Source organism: Nerophis ophidion, linkage group LG07, assembly GCF_033978795.1.
Source record: "Nerophis ophidion isolate RoL-2023_Sa linkage group LG07, RoL_Noph_v1.0, whole genome shotgun sequence".
NCBI lineage: Eukaryota > Metazoa > Chordata > Actinopteri > Syngnathiformes > Syngnathidae > Nerophis > Nerophis ophidion.
In genome coordinates, this window is record NC_084617.1 from 57,439,923 (window position 1) to 57,458,107 (window position 18,185).

An 18,185-nucleotide genomic window follows, 5' to 3' on the forward strand; every position below is an offset into this window, starting at 1 on the left:
TGAGCCTGGTAGAAATAAAATCAATAATCAAAATAAGAGCATCCATAAAAAATAACTAAGCTGACATTTCACCCCAGCTGTGAAAAAGAACATGTTTTTGTGACATAATGATGGAGAAATACACAAGAGTGCTGAATAAAAACAGGTAAAATGATTTGAAAGGGGCTGAGTTACAGTACAAGTTCTATTAAAGATACACGAAAGGGTGAGGGTCAAAGGTCATGTGGTTAGCATGCAGTCAAAACAATATGGAATGGCAATTTAATCCATTCATTGATTAACCCTTTAAGGCCTAAACCACTATGTAATTGACAATTCAAATCATTTGAAACCGGAGCTTTTATTGGTCTTTCTGAACATTTTATATAAATTTTTTTTAAATCCATCCATTTATTTTGGCCAAAACAGATAGACACTTGGGTCAGTTTAGTATTGCTAATCAGCCTATCTCCAGATGTGTGTCTTTGGAGGTGGGAGGAAGTCGGAGTACCCAAAGAGAACCCACGCAGTCACGGGGAGGACATGCAAACTCCACACAGAAAGACTCTGAGCCCGGAAATCTAACCCAGGACCTTCTTGCTGTGAGGCACAAGTTAAAAGTTAAAGTACCAGTGATTGTCACACACACACACTAGGTGTGGTGAAATTTGTCCTCTGCATTTGACCCATCCCCGTTATCACCCCCTGGGAGGTGAGGGGAGCAGGGAGCAGCAGCGGTGCCGCGCCCGGGAATCATTTTTGGTGATTTAACCCCCAATTCCAACCCTTGATGCTGAGTGCCAAGCAGGGAGGTAATGGGTCCCATTTTTATAGTCTTTGGTATGACTCGGCCGGCCGGGGTTTGAACTCTCAACCTACCGATCTCAGGGCGGACACTCTAACCCCTGAGTAGGTTGCACTAACCACTTTCCATTGCGCTGCCCCAATTTCCATATATGATTTGCAATTTGTATCATATTTGAGATTACAAAATATTATACAAACCAAAAAAAGATGAACACAGAAATATATTTCTTGTTAGTTCTAAACATCTGCGATGAAGTGGTGACTTGTTCAGGGTGTACCCTGCCTTCCGCCCGATTGTAGCTGATATAGGCACCAGCGCCCCCCGCAACCCCAAAGGGAATAAGCGGTAGAAGATGGATGGATGGATAGTTCTAAACATACAAAGCACTTTATTAAATTAGGCAATGGATTAAGCAAAGCAATCAAACAATGTACTAATATGATCCACTTCAACAAAACTATTCAAACTTAGTGTTTACAAAGTACAAAGAAGAACCATGATAAAGATTCTGAATTTATCTCTTCCATCCATTCATTTTCAAGATAATCTTACTCATCTCACCATATGAAATATAACTTGCTTCACTAATTATTGTTTATTCATTTATTTGAATTGTTATTACTTATGGAGTATATTGTGAATAAATTGAGAAAAGAAAGTGAACAAAAGTTTTAGCAACTGCTATGTAAAGGAAAAGGGGTAGGATTAAATAAGCTCTGCTTCTTCCTACTCCTTTTCCAACTTTTTGAATAGAAGAACTGGAAATTGTGATGTATCATGTTGTAAGTTCCAAATAAATTCAAACTCAACTCAACTTTCATCATCGTCATCTTGCCCGATCTGCTCCAGATCCCTTATATTCACATTCTTCATCATTATCATCTTCAATGTTGTAATTATTTGTCATCTAAAAAAAAATTGTAAAAATAAAAAGTCAACTTTGTGTTTTTGTTGTAATTTGAAAAAATGTTCTCTTATAAAAATCAGAAATTAATAATTTATTATTGCAACACACATTGGGTAATCACAACAAAATACAGCAAAATTGATCTGTATATTTTACCTTTAAATATACCACATTGTGTTTTGATTGATTGATTGATTGATTGATTGATTCATTCATTCATTCATTCATTGATGATTGGTTGATTGATTGATTGATTGATTGAAACTTTTATTAGTAAATTGTAGAGTACAGTACATATTCCAGACAATTGACCACTAAATGGTAACCCCCGATTAAAGGCCTACTGAAATGAGATTTTCTTATTTAAACGGGGATAGCAGGTCCATTCTATGTGTCCTACTAGATCATTTCATGATATTGCCATATTTTTGCTGAAAAGATTTAATAGAGAACATCCACGATAAAGTTCGCAACTGGAGAAAAGTCCTGCCTCTACCGGAAGTCGCAGACGATGACGTCACATGTTGATGGCTCCTCACATATTCACATTGATTTTAATGGGAGTCTCCAACAAAAAGAGCTATTCGGAACGAGAAAACGACAATTTCCCCATTAATTTGAGCGAAGATGAAAGATTCATCTTTGAGGATATTGATAGCGACGTACTAGAAAGAAAAAAAAACGCGATTGCATTGGGACGGATTCTGATGTTTTTAGACACATTTACTAGGATAATTCTGGGAAATCCCTTATCTTTCTATTGTGTTGCTAGTGTTTTGGTGAGTTAAATAGCACCTGATAGTCGGAAGGGTGTGTCCACGGGTGTCTTGACGCGCAGTGTCTCAGGGAAGTTGATGGCAGCTTTGTCAGCTGATATCCGGTAAGAAGCGAGTTTTTACCACAATTTTCTCACCGAAACCCGCTGGTTGACATTTGGTTGGGATCCATGTTCGCTGTGATCCATAGTAAAGTTTCACCTCCGTGAATTTTAAACAAGGAATCACCGTGTGTTTGTGTGGCTAAAGGCTAAAGCTTCCCAACTCCATCTTTCTACTTTGACTTTTCCATTATTAATTGAACAAATTGCAAAGGATTCAGCAACACAGATGTCCAAAATACTGTGTAATTATGCCGTTAAAGCAGACAACTTTTTCTGTGTGTGCGCAGCGCTCATATTCCCTAACAGCTTGTGACGTCAAGCGTACTTGTCATCATTACGTGACGTTTTCAAGGAAAAACTCCCGGGAAATTTAAAATTGCAACTTAGTAAACTAAAAAGGCCGTATTGGCATGTGTTGCAATGTTAATATTTCATCATTGATGTATAAACTATCAGACTGCGTGGTCGGTAGTAGTGGGTTTCAGTAGGCCTTTAAGTTTTTCAACTTCTTTAAGTCGGGGTCCACATTAATCAATTCATGGTAATGTATTGTAAACATATCTGTTTATTTGAAAAATCTATATTGTATGTTGCTCAATGGTATTTATAATGCATGTAATGCAATGAAATGCCACTGACTAATTTAGAGTTAAACTTAGAGTTCCATAATTGCCATTCAAATTTGAACTGTACAGTACAGATAACATCGACATTTCGTTGCATTGGCTCGTTGTAGTGCAGGATAAAAGAGCAATAAGGTGCAGATAGAAATAGATTTACTCTACAGATAAATATATTGCACTTGGGCATATGCATCCACGTTTACGGATGTATTGTATATTGTCTTTATATTCGTTTTTTGGGGGGGAATTAAGGGGATTATTATGTTGCGTTCAAGAGTCTCATGGCCTGGGGGAAGACTCTTGAACGCATCATGATAATCACATTACCTACCTGCCATTTCAAATTTGATATAGAAAATATTAACACAGTTTATCTAGTATATATTTTATGAAATATGAAGTAATTTCAAACTGCATTAACGTATTAACTGTAAATAAAAATTATAATGATAGTAAAAAATATGTTTTTCTTACCTCGTCTGTTTCAAATTTGGAAGTTTCTCTTCAAAAACAAGGGGTCTTGTTTCTTCTTTGTGGTAATTTGTAAACTGTTCCGCACTCTAAAAAAGTCAATTACTGCCCTCTCGTGGAGAATGCGTTTAATTCATCTTTTTGAGATGTCGGGCTTTATAGTAAACAAATTACACTGCTGATGTAGACTTGTAAAGGGCTCAAAAACCTAAGTTCAGTTTAGTTTTTAGTTTATCTTGACCATGCATACAACACAATTCATCAGATATTTCCAGTTGTTGCATTACAGCACGTCCGAAAAGGAGTAGAAAGAAGCTGAGCCTATTTAAACCTACTAATTTTCATACCATAGCAATTTTATCGTATTTCTTTGTTCTCTGTAACATAACTGTGAAAAAATAAATAAATAATATACTATTGTAAGTAAACACATATCAAATACATAAATAATCGTTGTCTCAATTTAAAGAAAAAAGAAAGGGTTCAAGATGTTCATCATAAATATTGTTCTTAATCCACTCTATAATGATAAAGGTTTGAAGTGTTGTATGTGCATACGCACGTTTTAAATTAGATCGGGTTTAATTTGCATACTTGCGCCACATTGCTACTCGATAAAAAGTTAGGGCTATTCGACTAAATCGTAGACAGTTCTTACTTTAAGAGCCAACGTACTCTGCAGTGGACAACATTTGGTCTATTTCTTTTGTCAGTGTTACACATGGAAGATAAACAAAAGACCCCATATTATGCGCAACACTGCAGAGGCTCTTAGGAGGTTAAAATGTCAAATGCAAGATCCTCAAAAGTTTTATTTCAACATGTGATGAATTATTAATTAAAACCCAAGCAATATGTTTACACTGGTCCAAGATCCTCAATGCAACAGGAGCACTTTGCTGTTTTTAATTTCCCACTCCAAAAGCGCAATATAGTCAAAGATCATCTTGACAGTGCTCTAGTGCAGTGGTTTTCAAACTGGTGTGCCGTGGGAGATGATCTAATTTTACCTATTTGAGGTAAAAAAATTTATTTTGCAAATCGGTAATTATAGTCTGCTAATGATGTGTTGTTGTTGAGTGTCGGTGTTGTCTAGAATAACTGTGTAATACTCTTCCATATCAGTAGGTGGCAGCCGGTAGCGAATTGTTTTGTAGATGTTGGAAACAGCGGGAGGCAGTGTTAAGGTAAAAAAGGTAGTTAATGCTTAAACAAGAAAATAAACAAAAGGTGAGTGCCCCTAAGAAAAGGCATTGAAGCTTAGGGAAGGCTATGCGGAACAAAATTAAAACTGAACTACAAAGTAAACATAACCAGAATGCTGGACGGCAGCAAAGACTTACTGCGGAGCAAAGACGGCGTCCACAAAGTACATCCGTACATGACAATCAACAATATCCCCACAAATAAGTATAATCCATCCATTTTCTACCGGTTATTCCCTTCAGGGTAACGGGGGGCGCTGAAGCCTATCTCGGCTACAATCGGGCGGAAGGCGGGGTACACCCTGGACAAGTCAACATCTCATCACAGGGTAAAAACAACTGAAATATTCTTGATTGCTAAAACAAAGGAGATGCGGGAAATATCGCTCAAAGTGCATTGGTTTTCAATTTTTTTCCACCAAGTCTAAGAAAAAACATGGCCCTCCAAGTACCATCATGATGACCAACATTAGAATACAGTAGCGTAGTAGGTATACGTATTCATTCAAAACACGGCAGAGGTTTGATTTAAACACAGGGGTGGGCATTACGACGATCGCGAGCTACCGGTCGATCGCGGCAGGTGTGTCAGTCGATCGCAAGCCAGGCATTAAAAAAATAGACATAAAAATGAGCAATCATCAATCTTCACCAAGACTTCACTTTCGTCAGTTGTTTGACATTCTCGGCACCCGAGGATCTTGTGATATGACGCTGGCTGCTGCGATCTCATTATAAAGAAAAAAATCACTGACAGGATGGAGAGAAACACTTTTTATTTCAACAGACTCTTGGGCCGTACCTGCTGTCAAAACTCTAAAGACCGACTACACAGTTCCTGTCTTCACCATAAAAGCCCTGCTTCATCCTGCCTGTGCTAACAAAATAAGAGTCTCAGAAAGCTAGCGTGAACAAACTAGCAAGCTACGGAGTTTGATGCCAATGTATTTCTTTTAAAGTTGTTGCACATTTCCTGCTTCCGGCGCCTAGACCGTAGTCAAGGAGCGCACGGGAGACACTTCTCCAGAGCCGATACATTCTCGGGGCAACACCCTTCACTTTACCTGGCAGTGGGTCTTCACAATTCCGGATTCCAGGGCAAAATGACGAGTCCAGCGATTAGTTGCAAATCGTGGCTTTTTATTTACGTCTTGCACACAGTCAAAACCCCACACAAAAACACTAGCCACTCCCCCGCCCTCAGCGACCGCTACCTCTCCTCTCTCGCCCACACAATCACTGACGTCACTCACCTGTTGTCACATTAAAGGGCCACACACACATATGCTACTCCCATAACAAAGTGTTTGAAAACGAGTATGCAAGTTGGACAAATGAGATTCCAAATCCAACCACTTTCATGTGGTATTGGACAGAAAGGAGGACTTTTTTTTTCCTCCATTTGAAAATGCGGACGTTATCAGCACCACTGTGTTATGATCTGCTGCACGGATCATATTCTGTTTGGGTTTTTCGGGTCACTTGTGTTTTTCTGTCAGTGTTGGACTCCGTTTAGTTTCTGTTTATGCACCTCTGTGTTTGTTACCATAGCAACTTATTACTTTCACCTGCCGCTTGTTTTCCTGACGCACACCTGTTTGTCATCACTGAGATTATTATTTAAGCCTGCCTTTGCCAGTTTGTCGGTCTGGCTTCTTTGTGTCATGTTCGGGGGGCATGGTGCTGCAGGATTTTGTTCTCCCAGGGACGCAAAGGGCAATCCGGACGGGACTTGCAGGTAAGGACTTTTCTTAATGTAAAAAATAACAACACTGGTACAAAAAAAGAAAACAAAACGAATGGATGCGGTGCCGGGCGCACCGGAAGCTAAGGCTAACACTTAGCACAGACTAAGACAACTCGCAGGGGCTGGGAGACAATACAGACTTACGCGGCAGTCGCGTGATACAAAACAAAGAAACAAGACCGACAAACTGGCAAAGGCAGGCTTAAATATTAATCTCAGTGATGACAAACAGGTGTGAGTCAGGAAAACAAGCGGCAGGTGAAAGTAATAAGTTGCTATGGTAACAAACTCAGAGGTGCATAAACAGGAACTAAACAGAGTCCAACATTAATAGAAAAACACAAGTGACCTGAAAAACCCAAACAAAATATGATCTGTGCAGCAGATCATAACACACTGTCTGATTCTAATCGATGCAAGTCATCAGAATCAGGTAATACACCAACTTATATTCTTGTCTTCATGAAAGAAAGGACCATATATGTGTTAAACATGCTTGTATTATCATTAAACACCATTAACTTGTTAACAAAAATGTCTCTTTCATAAATAAATAAATATAAATTATGAATATGAATGAGGTGGATCTCCTCGACTTGGTCAATTGAAAAGTAGCTCGCCTGCAGAAAAAGCGTGGCCACCCCTGATTTTACAAATATGCTGTTAGAACAATTATGTGTAAGTTATCACACAACTTTAGTATGCTTAAAGTCCGTTGCTATAGTTATTAGCTATTGTGCTCGAGCTGTACTTTTTCTATCTGTGCAAGGACACAACTTCTTGTCTGAGGGGTGGCCTCAGCCGAAGATGTTATCTTTGTTTGGCCCCCGCATCCTTTAATTTTTCGCTGTGGGGCACTCAGTCGCAAAGGTTTGGACCCCCATGTTGTAGATGGTCTCATGGTAGCTGTGGAAGACTCTTATTTCCACCAATTACCGACGTGACAGGCTCTTCCAGGTTTTCAATAGCTCTTATTTTGCAACAAATCTTCCTTCTTGGGCTTTTCAGCAATTGTATTTTTGTCTTCAACAGTTTCTCCCCTCCCCTCTCTGGCGGCTGCCTTTTAACAGAGCGGCAGGTTATTAGACAAACAGGCCCAGGTGGGCCATCTACGCACCTATCGCTGATCTCACAGCCGGTCCTGGCACGCCCTGCTTTGCTGCAGGTCCGCAGGCCACACTCTCCCAACCCCCTAACCCCCAAAGTAGCAATTTAAAAAAATAGCAATTCATTTAAATCTGTTATTTTTAGCCCTGTGGTTCTCAAACTTTTGTCGCCAAGTAGCACCTCAGAAAATATTTGGCTGTCCAAGTGCCACTGTAATGACCAACATTAGCCTAGTAGCCCTAAGTATTAATCTAAAAACAAGGAACAGGTTTTATTCAACCAGTTTATTTAATATTTTGGCCACTTTAACATTACACACAGTTTGAACAGTAACACTGTGTTTGAATAATCACAGAAGCAATTATTTGGCATACCACTAGTTGGAGCCCTCGTACCAGTTGGTCTGGCAAATATGTGATCACTATCTGAGATAGACTTAGACTTAGACAAACTCTAATTATTCACAAGGGAAAATGTTTCACACAGTAGCTCAGTTACAAATATTGGAAAGTGTAAGGAAGGAAATAATAATGCAGGTATAAAGTAGAAAAAAAATGTACTGTAGTAGCAATATAAAATATAACATATATGTAATATTTACATATTATATATACACTATATGATATATACCGATGCTTTATATTATATTGTATTATATTATATTATATTATGTTATTATATAATGTATATACAACAATTACCATGTCCATATCTTAGTGAAAGATCAATAAAAATATTTGTCACTGTAAGTGGCACCAATGAAGCGTGCTTGAGTACAGTGCGCTTTATTAGTGTGTTTTCAATTAAATCAAACTCACAAGAAATCAGGAAACTTTTGCTTTTATTCAAGAATATCCAATAGTATATCTTAATGACGGTGAAATAAACAGTGTGAAGGCTGGGACAAGAACAAGATTTAAAAAGGCAGAATTAATTACAAAAAATATATCATATGGAGCAGTGATAACTTCATATCATTTTTTTCCCTGAGTCAGGTAGTGTAGTTTGTATTTATATCGATTACGAGGCTCTTCGTTTGTGCACTCTTACAATTAAAACACACATTAAAAAGCATGTAAAATGATGGAAAATTCCACATGGTCACATAATTCCTATTTTGTAACAACTTGTGATGGTGGATGAATTCTTCTCTAACTGTATTTATTGAGGTGTGTGTGTTTATTTTTGCCGGACTGTACAAGAGTGCTTTGTTTTGACTACAGCTCTAATACTCAGTAAAGATCAGATGCCCTGAGAAGTAGCTGTCTCTGGTCAGACCATTGCCACCGTAGTTGGCCACAAGCCATACCTCATCTCCTACTTTCAGCGCAAGGTAGGTGCTTCCACTGGCTGTGATGTAACCCTCTTGCCTGGTAGTGAATGAATGCAGGATCAACTCTCCATTGCGCAAAAGGTCCACACTGGCCGCGTGGTCATAGATGGTACAGTGGAATTGGAATTCGTACACTCCAGCATATGGGCATGTAAATTTGCCACTGTTGGTGTCATAGCTTGTCTGGCCATTGTAGATAGTCTCGCGGAATGGTATTGGCACACCAGGACTGGGGTAGTTGTTGCCTAGTCTCACAGAGAAGGCCACATGAGAGCCGGACAATCCGGAGGGGCCGGGTGGTCCTGAAAAAAGAATATATATGAATACCATTTGGCCTTAGAAAGTTCAGATCATTGCCACTGTGATATCAGTGGTATTGTTGTGTCGGACTCACCCTGTGCCCCTGGGGGTCCAGGAGGTCCAGGAGGTCCAGGGTTTCCATAGGGTTTGGGGGTTACTGTAATTTATTAAGTGGAGAACCAGGAGGTTATTTCCATACCCAAGTACTAGATGTACTAGGTGTGTCCCAAAATACATTTTTCACTCCCAATACGATATTGGAACCTTGTGTCTTGGTATTATATATCAACAATAATCCGATATGATATCAGTCTGAATCATCGTACATAGTGAATCGGTCACTGTTTGAAATACCGACCATTGTTTCTTTGAGTAATGTCATTTGATCAAGCCTTTTCTACCATTCCACACTACAAAATGCAAAAAGTAAATAACAGGACTTTAGAATAAGCTACAGCAAACTTATTTCACCAAATAGCGTCCCAGAAACCAGTTGGACCCCCAAGTAATAATGACCAACTTTAAAATACAGTAGCATCATAGGCCTAAGTATTCATTAAAAACACAGCAAAAGTGTATTTAATCATTTTGGCCACTGTAACATTACACAGTGTTCGAACAGTAATACTGTGTTTGAGTACATAGGAAAATAAAACACCTTACTTAAATAATAAATCAAACTATGTTATTTCGCACATAATTAAGTGGTTCTTTGGCTTACCAGCAGATAAATCACAATTTGAGAATCACTGGGCTAACGTCTATCCTACACACTTTTATACTGTGGAATGTTAGCATGACTATGGCAATAAAGTTACTCAGAGAACAAAGGCAGGTTTAAAAAAAAACACTGACCTTAGGACAGATTTTTGCTTTTAAAGTATACATTTTTTTTTGGGACACCTATTAATCAGAACAATTTTACTAAATTAGGCACATGACACAGTAAGGTAAATGACGCGGACATCTTTGTCACGGGATACTTTCTGAGACACTTCTGCTTTGGAGTCTTTGTAAGAGTAAGTAACATGCAACTATGATTATTTGAGACTTGTTTATGTTGCAGGACTGCTTGTATCTGAGTTATCATCCCATTTTTTTTAGTTTTTTGCTGATATCGGGCAGATATCCAAAACCACAATCGGATTGGGACACCCAAACCAAGTATGAAACAAAAGTATTCGCACAATATATTGTCTGTTATATGAACAGATTTCAGAAAAAGTTGGATTTACCTGGGGAGGAGGGTTTAGTCGTGTTTGAATCGCCTATTAAACACAACAAATAAAGATTGAACATCAAACAAGTATTTCAAAATACAAATTTTTGCAACATTTATTGTTAGATGTTAAAATAGACTTCAGAACCCCCAAAATAAGTTGGATGTACCTGGTGGGTTAGGGGTAGTAGTAGTAGTAGTTGAAATGCCTACACAACACGTAAATTAAAGATGGGAAATGGAATTAGTATTTGAAAACACAAATATTAGCACAGTTTATTGTTGGACATAAGAATAGATTTCAGAAACCCCGAAATAGGTTGGATATACCTGGTGGGGAAAGGGTAGTAGTAGTTGACATGCCTATACAACACGTAAATTAAAGATGGGAAATTGAATTAGTATTGGAAAATACAAATATTAGCACTGTTTATTGTTGGATGTAAGAATAGATTTCAGAAACTCCAAAATAGGTTGGATATACCTGGTGGGGAAAGGGTAGTAGTAGTTGAAATGCCTATACAACACGTAAATTAAAAATGGTAAATGGAATTAGTATTTGAAAACACAAATATTAGCACTGTTTATTGTTGGACATAAGAATAGATTTCAGAAACCCCGAAATAGGTTGGATATACCTGGTGGGGAAAGGGTAGTAGTAGTAGTAGTAGTAGTAGTAGTAGTAGTAGTAGTTGACATGCCTATACAACACGTAAATTAAAGATGGGAAATGGAATTAGTATTTGAAAACACAAATATTAGCACTGTTTATTGTTGGACATAAGAAAAGATTTCAGAAACCCCAATATAGGTTGGATATACCTGGTGGGGAAAGGGTAGTAGTAGTTGACATGCCTATACAACACGTAAATTAAAGATGGGAAACTAAATTAGTATTTCACAATACAAATGTTAGCACTGTTATTGTTACATGAAAGAGTATATTTTAGAATCCCCCCAAAATTGTTGGATTTACCTGGTGGGTAAGGAGTCGGTTCTGTAACAAAAAAGAAGTTGATGCGGAAATTAGTATTTTATATACGTACAGTATATCATACTGGCAATCGTAATGTCAATCGTACCAAATAATTTCACAATTTGATTAAAAGTGTATGTTAAAAAAGGTAATGCTGTGCCTTACATACCAGGTTTAGGGAAAAATCCATGTTCTATAACACATAATGAAGAATAAGGAAGTCAGTCATTCCAAAACACAAAGCCATTAACATTAATTTTGTCCAATATATTTCAGTAGTAGGACTTACCGTCCTCCTGCCATGCAGTGAGGTCCAGTGCAGGGATGTCAGCACATTGGGTGTAACCGGAACCTCGTGGCCGGAACTGGAAGGGATTTTTTGGAACTTCCATCACACCAGTGTTGTCACAGATGATGCGGGATAATGACGTTGCCAACAAAGCGGCTCTCTGGGCCTTGGTGAATACTCCTTCGTTCTCCCACCAAAATCTAAAACAACATTTGATATCAATACTTAGCTTGTAAGAGAGAGCAGCCTAAACATTTTTCATACCTGTCTCCCTCGCGAACCTTGCGGAAAGTAGTTCCAATCAGGCAGGCAAACAGGGGACCAACTCTTCCTCCGGACACAAGAGGTTCTACTATTCCTCCGAGCCATAGATCAATGTTCTCAGGCGTGCCATACAGCTCTATCAGCTTCTTGGCCAATTCGTCATTTTGCAGCACTTTAGCCAACTCCGTCTCATTTTGAGGTTGTGACAAACCACAGAACTCACGCCATTTGTTGTATCCTGAGAAAGGGTAAAGATGAAAAACACTCTGGAGACGATGCACTGTGTGCAAAAGAATAAATGAATACCTGGGATGCCATGGTCTCGGCCACGTTGCATATTGAGAGAGGCCAGATCAAGTGCAAACTCAAAGGAGAATCTAAACAGCATGTCTCTCACTTCATCCGTAATGATGGCGTCCTGGACATTCAACTTAGCCTGCCGACCCACGAGCCCCCTCAATATAGGGTCGACACCACCTGAAATGATTGAAGTGTGTTACGCAGGGTAGGGTAAAACAGCTACAGATGTGGTCCTACCTTCAAAAACAACCCTCCATGGTGTGTTCAAGGCTGTGTGCAGCAATGGAGAGGTGAACACCGGGTGTTCCTCGTAACTAGCGTCAAGCCGGAATACAAAGGGTTGAATCATAGAGTGGCCAAAGCGAAAAGCAGCTGCTCCGAATGAATTGGCGATGGTAGGGTCCACGGTCTTATCATAGCCGGGGTAGGTGGACAGCTTCTTGGATATTATTTCTGGACCGACGATGAGCTTCAAGAAGTCTCTGAACGTGATAATCTGGAAGACAACAACAATATTCATTACCACTTGATAATTATTAATGCAGCTAAGTCTCGTTCTCACCTGTAAATATGCTCCATTGATTTTGCGTGCTTCTTGGTAGATTCTCTCTCCATTCCACTTCGGATTTAGTTTTCGCAGGGCTCGAGCCAGCCGGTTGTGCTCCCGCATGAAGAGCGTATGTAGTGAGGTCAAAAAAATGTTCTCATTGGTGCGTTCATCACCTTCAAAGTTAACAAGAAGTCAGATGGATTCTGTTGCAATCAACACACCTGTCACTCACCTGATAGTAAGCAAAGCACTTCCTGGGCGTCGGGGTCGTTGGTGATGCGGGCTCGGGTTGCACACAAATTGGCTCCCATAGTGGTGAAGGGCAGCACTTCTCGGCCCTCGTCAGTGTGCTCTGTATTGACCCTCAACAAGCCTTCATCCGTGTCAAGGTTGCGTAGATCTTTAGCTTTGGCATCTTCTGAGCCGTACACCTGATTCGCGTCAATAAATGATGTGAGGGCGTTCAACTGTTGCCGCACGTTGGCTGCGCCAAAGATGGAGCCTGTGGGGCCAGTCCCACACGTGGTACTCGAGCGGAAGAAGGCGATGCACTCCTGGGAGCCGAAGCGTGGGCCATTCTTGGGAATCTGTTCAGAGGACAATGTGTGGGTTTGTGAGGATGTGTTTGGGATGTTGTCTTTTTGGAGGACAATGTTGAGACAACGACCTTGATGGGGAAGCAAGGTTCAGTGCGCTCGCAGCTCTCGTCACAGTCAATGCCGTTACTGAACGAACGGATGACCGGAGAGTGAGGTGTTAAAGTCAGGTCGTGGTCCATCCACTGTCCAAAGGCGGTCAAGAGGTGAGTGAATTCCTCGTCGTTCACCACATTAGCGATTGGTGTGGTCAGAACACGATTGGACACCTCTCGGACCTGATGGAGGATATTATTTAACTCAAAATTTCACATAGATGACCCCAATACAAGCTAAATTGAATGATGGTATACATTAGGAAGAACGAAGCCGTTGAGCTTCTCAGACTCAAACCCCCGAGGCAGAGTGAGTCCATCCTGGTACTCAGCAGGCAGTATGCGTGCAAATGGAATGTTTGAGGCTCCCCATCGGGGGTTATGCCTGTAGGCAAGTGATATTAGCTAATTAATTACAAAAAAACAAAAATTGGGAAGGGAAAAACAGCCCGGAAGAGAGATATTACTTGTTGTTGCAGACGCCGGTTATGGTACGAAAGACATCGACGTTGGCTGTTGTTTTACAAGAGGGGTCGCGCTGTCGAGGTGAGCAGCCGGTCAGATCTGAAACGAACTCCAAATCCTCCTCAGACAGCAGATCTGACAACACACACAAATCACCAGTGATTAACAGGGTACCATTGACAGGGTCATATTGATACTTGGTGTTGTACCCCCACTCACCGGTGGCGTTGAGCGAACGTCTCTGACGTCTTTCTGCCGATCTTTTGATAATATCCAGTGCATTGTTCATGTAATCAGAAGATCGGGCTATCTCGCGGGTGACTCCCATAGGCTGCTTGAGCACGCGCAACACATCCTGAGGTCTGGCCGCGTTCCGTTTGACGCGTTCAAGGCACCTGTCGGAACATCAACCGGTGCCAATTTACAAAGCAAAGTCTGAACACTTAACCAGAACATTCAAAAGACATCAACTTCAAGAGCTGAACTATAATAGTTTAACAAACTGTTTTGTCAAATCTATGGAACAGTCTCCCTCTGCACACATTCAAATAATTATTTTAAAGCTATTTTAAAACACTTTTATTTCCCTAACAGTATACAATTTGCTTTTTGACACAGTGAGATGATGTTTTTATGGAATTACATTTTGTTCATTGACACGTAAATAGGGCCGCTCCGCCCTTTACGCAGAACACGCAATCTGTGGGCCTAAAGGAGCACATTTAACATGTCAATTAATGAATGACAGGGCCCTTCATAAGAACTTTCTTTATAAATTGATTCCTAGCCCCTTCCTGCTTCGTAACTGAGAAGAATATAATGGCAGATTTCCCCTCGTTCTTCCAGTAGCAAGGAGTGCAAGTTTGGCAAGGCAGAAACTACAATTTTCAAATTCCATTTTGAGGTAACAAGCTATATAAATGTAATGTTTTAATGACTTTGAAATTCTTATTTTGCACAAAAAAAAATAAAGAGGGCACAATGTATTTCCCATTAATTCGTATTAGTACAAACGATGCATTATTTTTTTTTATTTTTTTTTTAAGGAAAAAAGGAGAAAAAATGTTTCACATTAATGGAAAAAGTGTAAACAAATAACAAATAAAATTATGCAAAGGGCCCCAAATTAGCCCTGCTGGTAACATTTGTTTTTGATTACTTATTTAAACACTTCTTCTTATCGTACTGCTGTTTGTTTTGAGTTTTTACTAGTTCCTCTGGTGCACAGCAGTATTGTTAGGGATGATCTAGGGGAAAAAAATTATATATATATATATATATATATATATATATATATGTGTGTGTGTGTGTGTGTGTGTGTATATGTGTACCATGAATTGATTAACGTGGACCCCGACTTAAACAAGTTGAAAAACTTATTCGGGTGTTACCATTTAGTGGTCAATTGTACGGAATATGTACTGTACTGTGCAAACTACTAATAAAAGTATCAATCAATCAATCAATCAGTGTGTGTGTGTATATTTATATGTTAGGTATGGAAAAAAACACAGATGCCATTTCATATCAACCAGCTTGTTTTGCAGGAATTCTTTTTAAGGGAGCAGGGACACTCTCTTGAAAATCCCCTGATATAAATCCTATGGTATATATATAATATATATATATATATATATAATGGGTGTCCCACGATTCGATTCAATATCGATTCTTGGTGTCACGATTCGATTCAAAATTGATATTTTTTTTTCAATTCAACACGATTCTTGATTCAAAAACGATTTTTTTCCCGATTTAAAACGATTCTGTATTCATTTAATGCATAGGATTTCAGCAGGATCTACCCCAGTCTGATGACATGCTAGAAGAGTAGTAGATTTTTGTAAAACGCTTTTATAATTGTAAAGGACAATGTTATATCAACTGATTGCAATAATGTAATTTTGTCTTAACTATTAAACTAACCAAAAATATGACTTATTTTATCTTTGTAAAAATATTGGACACCGTGTGTTGTCAAGCTTATGAGATGCGATGCAAGTGTAAGCCACTGTGACACTATTGTTCTTTTATTTTTATTTTTATAAATGTCTAATGACAATGTTAATGAGGGATTTTTAATCACTGCTATGCTGAAATTATAACTAATATTGATACTGTTGTTGATAATATCCATTTTGTTTCACTACTTTTGGTTTGTTCTGTGTCGTGTTTGTGTCTTCTCTCCATTGCTCTGTTTATTGCAGTTCTAAGTGTTGCTGGGTCAGGTTTGGTTTTGGAATTGGATTGCATTGTTATGGTATTGCTGTCCATTGATTTATTGGATTGATGAAAATAAAAAAAATTAAATTTAAATTAAAAATCGATTGTTTAAAAATGAGAATGGATTGCTGAGATAGGCACCAGCGTCCCCCGCGATCCCAAAGGGTATAAGCGGTAGGAAATGGATGGATGGGATGGATTCTGAATCGCACAACGTGAGATTCACAATTCAAATTCTAATTGATTTTTTCCCACACCCCTAATATATATATATATATATATATTACAGACACTTCTCTGAAGATAAAATGCTAGGAAAGTTAATAATAATAATAATAATAATGTCCCAAAAAATAAAATGAAAATTACAATAAAATGAGGTTGTGGTTTTTTTTTTTAAATAACCATATCGATTATTTGTCCATGGAATAATTTATTTCTTCAATTAAAAAAAAGGAAAACTCACTCTTGTCTTGAATATTCATATGCAGAGTCCACTTTGGTGATGGCAGAGTTGACAGCTCTTTGAATTTCCTCCCTGCTCACTTGATCTAAAAGCAAATAAGGATATATATAAAAAATAAAATAATACATTTGCTAAAGCATCCTGCAATGAAGACGGGGACTCGGTGAGGACCCACGTCCGAACTCATTGAACATTGATGAGAATATTGTAAAGCAGTATAAACTGTACACAGTGAAATATGTTTGTACTTACAAGCATTCACTTGCAGCCAAAGCACTGCAAGCAAGAGGCATAAATGTCGAAACATTTTGGAAAGTCAAAGTTTATATTCCAAAAACTCACATAAAAAAGAAAAAGATGAACATAAAAATCGAAGACAACCTGCCACGGAGCACTAATGCGTGCAAGTAAGGAGCGCAGGTGTCGCTTTGCACTTTTATACAGAAGTCTCACTGGAAACATTTAACGTCACCAAGAATTTGGAGCATTGTTTTTTTTTTTTTTTTTTTTTTTTTTTTCTTCCTACTTCCGCCTTGGGTAGTGTCCCGGTTCAACCACTTCAACATGCAAATGATGACATTATGAAATTAAATTATGAAACTTAGATCGAGGTACTATTGGTCATTTCGGGGTTATTATTATTATTATGATGATTCGTTCAAGCGTCTCAGGCCATAAGACTCTTGAATGCATCATAATAATTCCCATCATAACTAACTCGCTGTAATATAAAGGCAATATAACATATACCCATGAACGTGGATGCATATGAAAAAGTGCAATGTATTTATCTGTACAATAATCTATGTATTTTCATCTGCACCTTATTGCTCTTTTATCCTGCACTACAACGAGCTAATGCAACAAAATGTTGTTCTACTGTGAAGTTCAAATTTGAATGACAATAAAAGGAAGTCTAAGTCCAAGTATGAGATGCGTTAGAGAAACAAATAAAACCAAGTGTTGTTTATTTTAAACACAAATACCATTTGTTTATAAATCATTTGAAAGCAAACAGTGTCACGCCTTTATTTATGTATTTACTAACACTGTGTTTACTTTACCGTAACAGCTATCAACTGTTCATCTATAACTGGAATGAATTATATTTGTATAGCACTTTACTCTAGTGCGGGCGTCGGGAACCTTTTTGGCTGAGAGAGCCATACAAGCCAAATATTTTAAAAGTATTTCCGTGAGAGCCATATCATTTTTTTTAACACTGAATACAACTATATGTGTGCATTATTAAGAAAGACCAACATTTTTAGCGTATAAGCTTCTTTTTAATAACATTGTTATTCTGAGGCTAACCAAAAATAAATAAAATACTTCTTACCATTAATGCGACTTCTTGAACTGGTGCGGTCGAAACCGGATGG

At 38.5% G+C, this 18,185-nt stretch overlaps 1 protein-coding gene across 12 annotated transcripts; it reads right to left on the reverse strand.

Moving 5' to 3' along the window:
* Nucleotides 1-8,551: 8,551 nt before the first annotated feature.
* Nucleotides 8,552-17,221, reverse strand: LOC133556579 (eosinophil peroxidase-like). Of its 12 annotated transcripts, XM_061906629.1 has the most exons (22): nucleotides 17,056-17,221; nucleotides 16,804-16,888; nucleotides 14,334-14,509; nucleotides 14,117-14,249; nucleotides 13,908-14,034; nucleotides 13,626-13,832; nucleotides 13,191-13,545; nucleotides 12,971-13,131; nucleotides 12,646-12,904; nucleotides 12,415-12,585; nucleotides 12,109-12,346; nucleotides 11,845-12,044; nucleotides 11,725-11,748; nucleotides 11,556-11,576; nucleotides 11,402-11,434; nucleotides 11,218-11,280; nucleotides 11,064-11,096; nucleotides 10,910-10,942; nucleotides 10,750-10,788; nucleotides 10,596-10,628; nucleotides 9,455-9,517; nucleotides 8,552-9,362 (listed from the first exon to the last, which is right to left on the reverse strand). In XM_061906629.1, the coding sequence occupies exons 1-22, from the start codon at nucleotides 17,108-17,110 to the stop codon at nucleotides 8,953-8,955; spliced, it is 2,919 nt and encodes a 972-aa protein (XP_061762613.1). In that variant the 5' UTR covers nucleotides 17,111-17,221; the 3' UTR covers nucleotides 8,552-8,952. The 12 variants fall into 12 exon arrangements, with proteins under 12 accessions (XP_061762613.1, XP_061762614.1, XP_061762615.1 ...); XM_061906630.1 differs by lacking the exon at nucleotides 11,064-11,096; XM_061906631.1 differs by lacking the exon at nucleotides 10,750-10,788.
* Nucleotides 17,222-18,185: the final 964 nt, after the last annotated feature.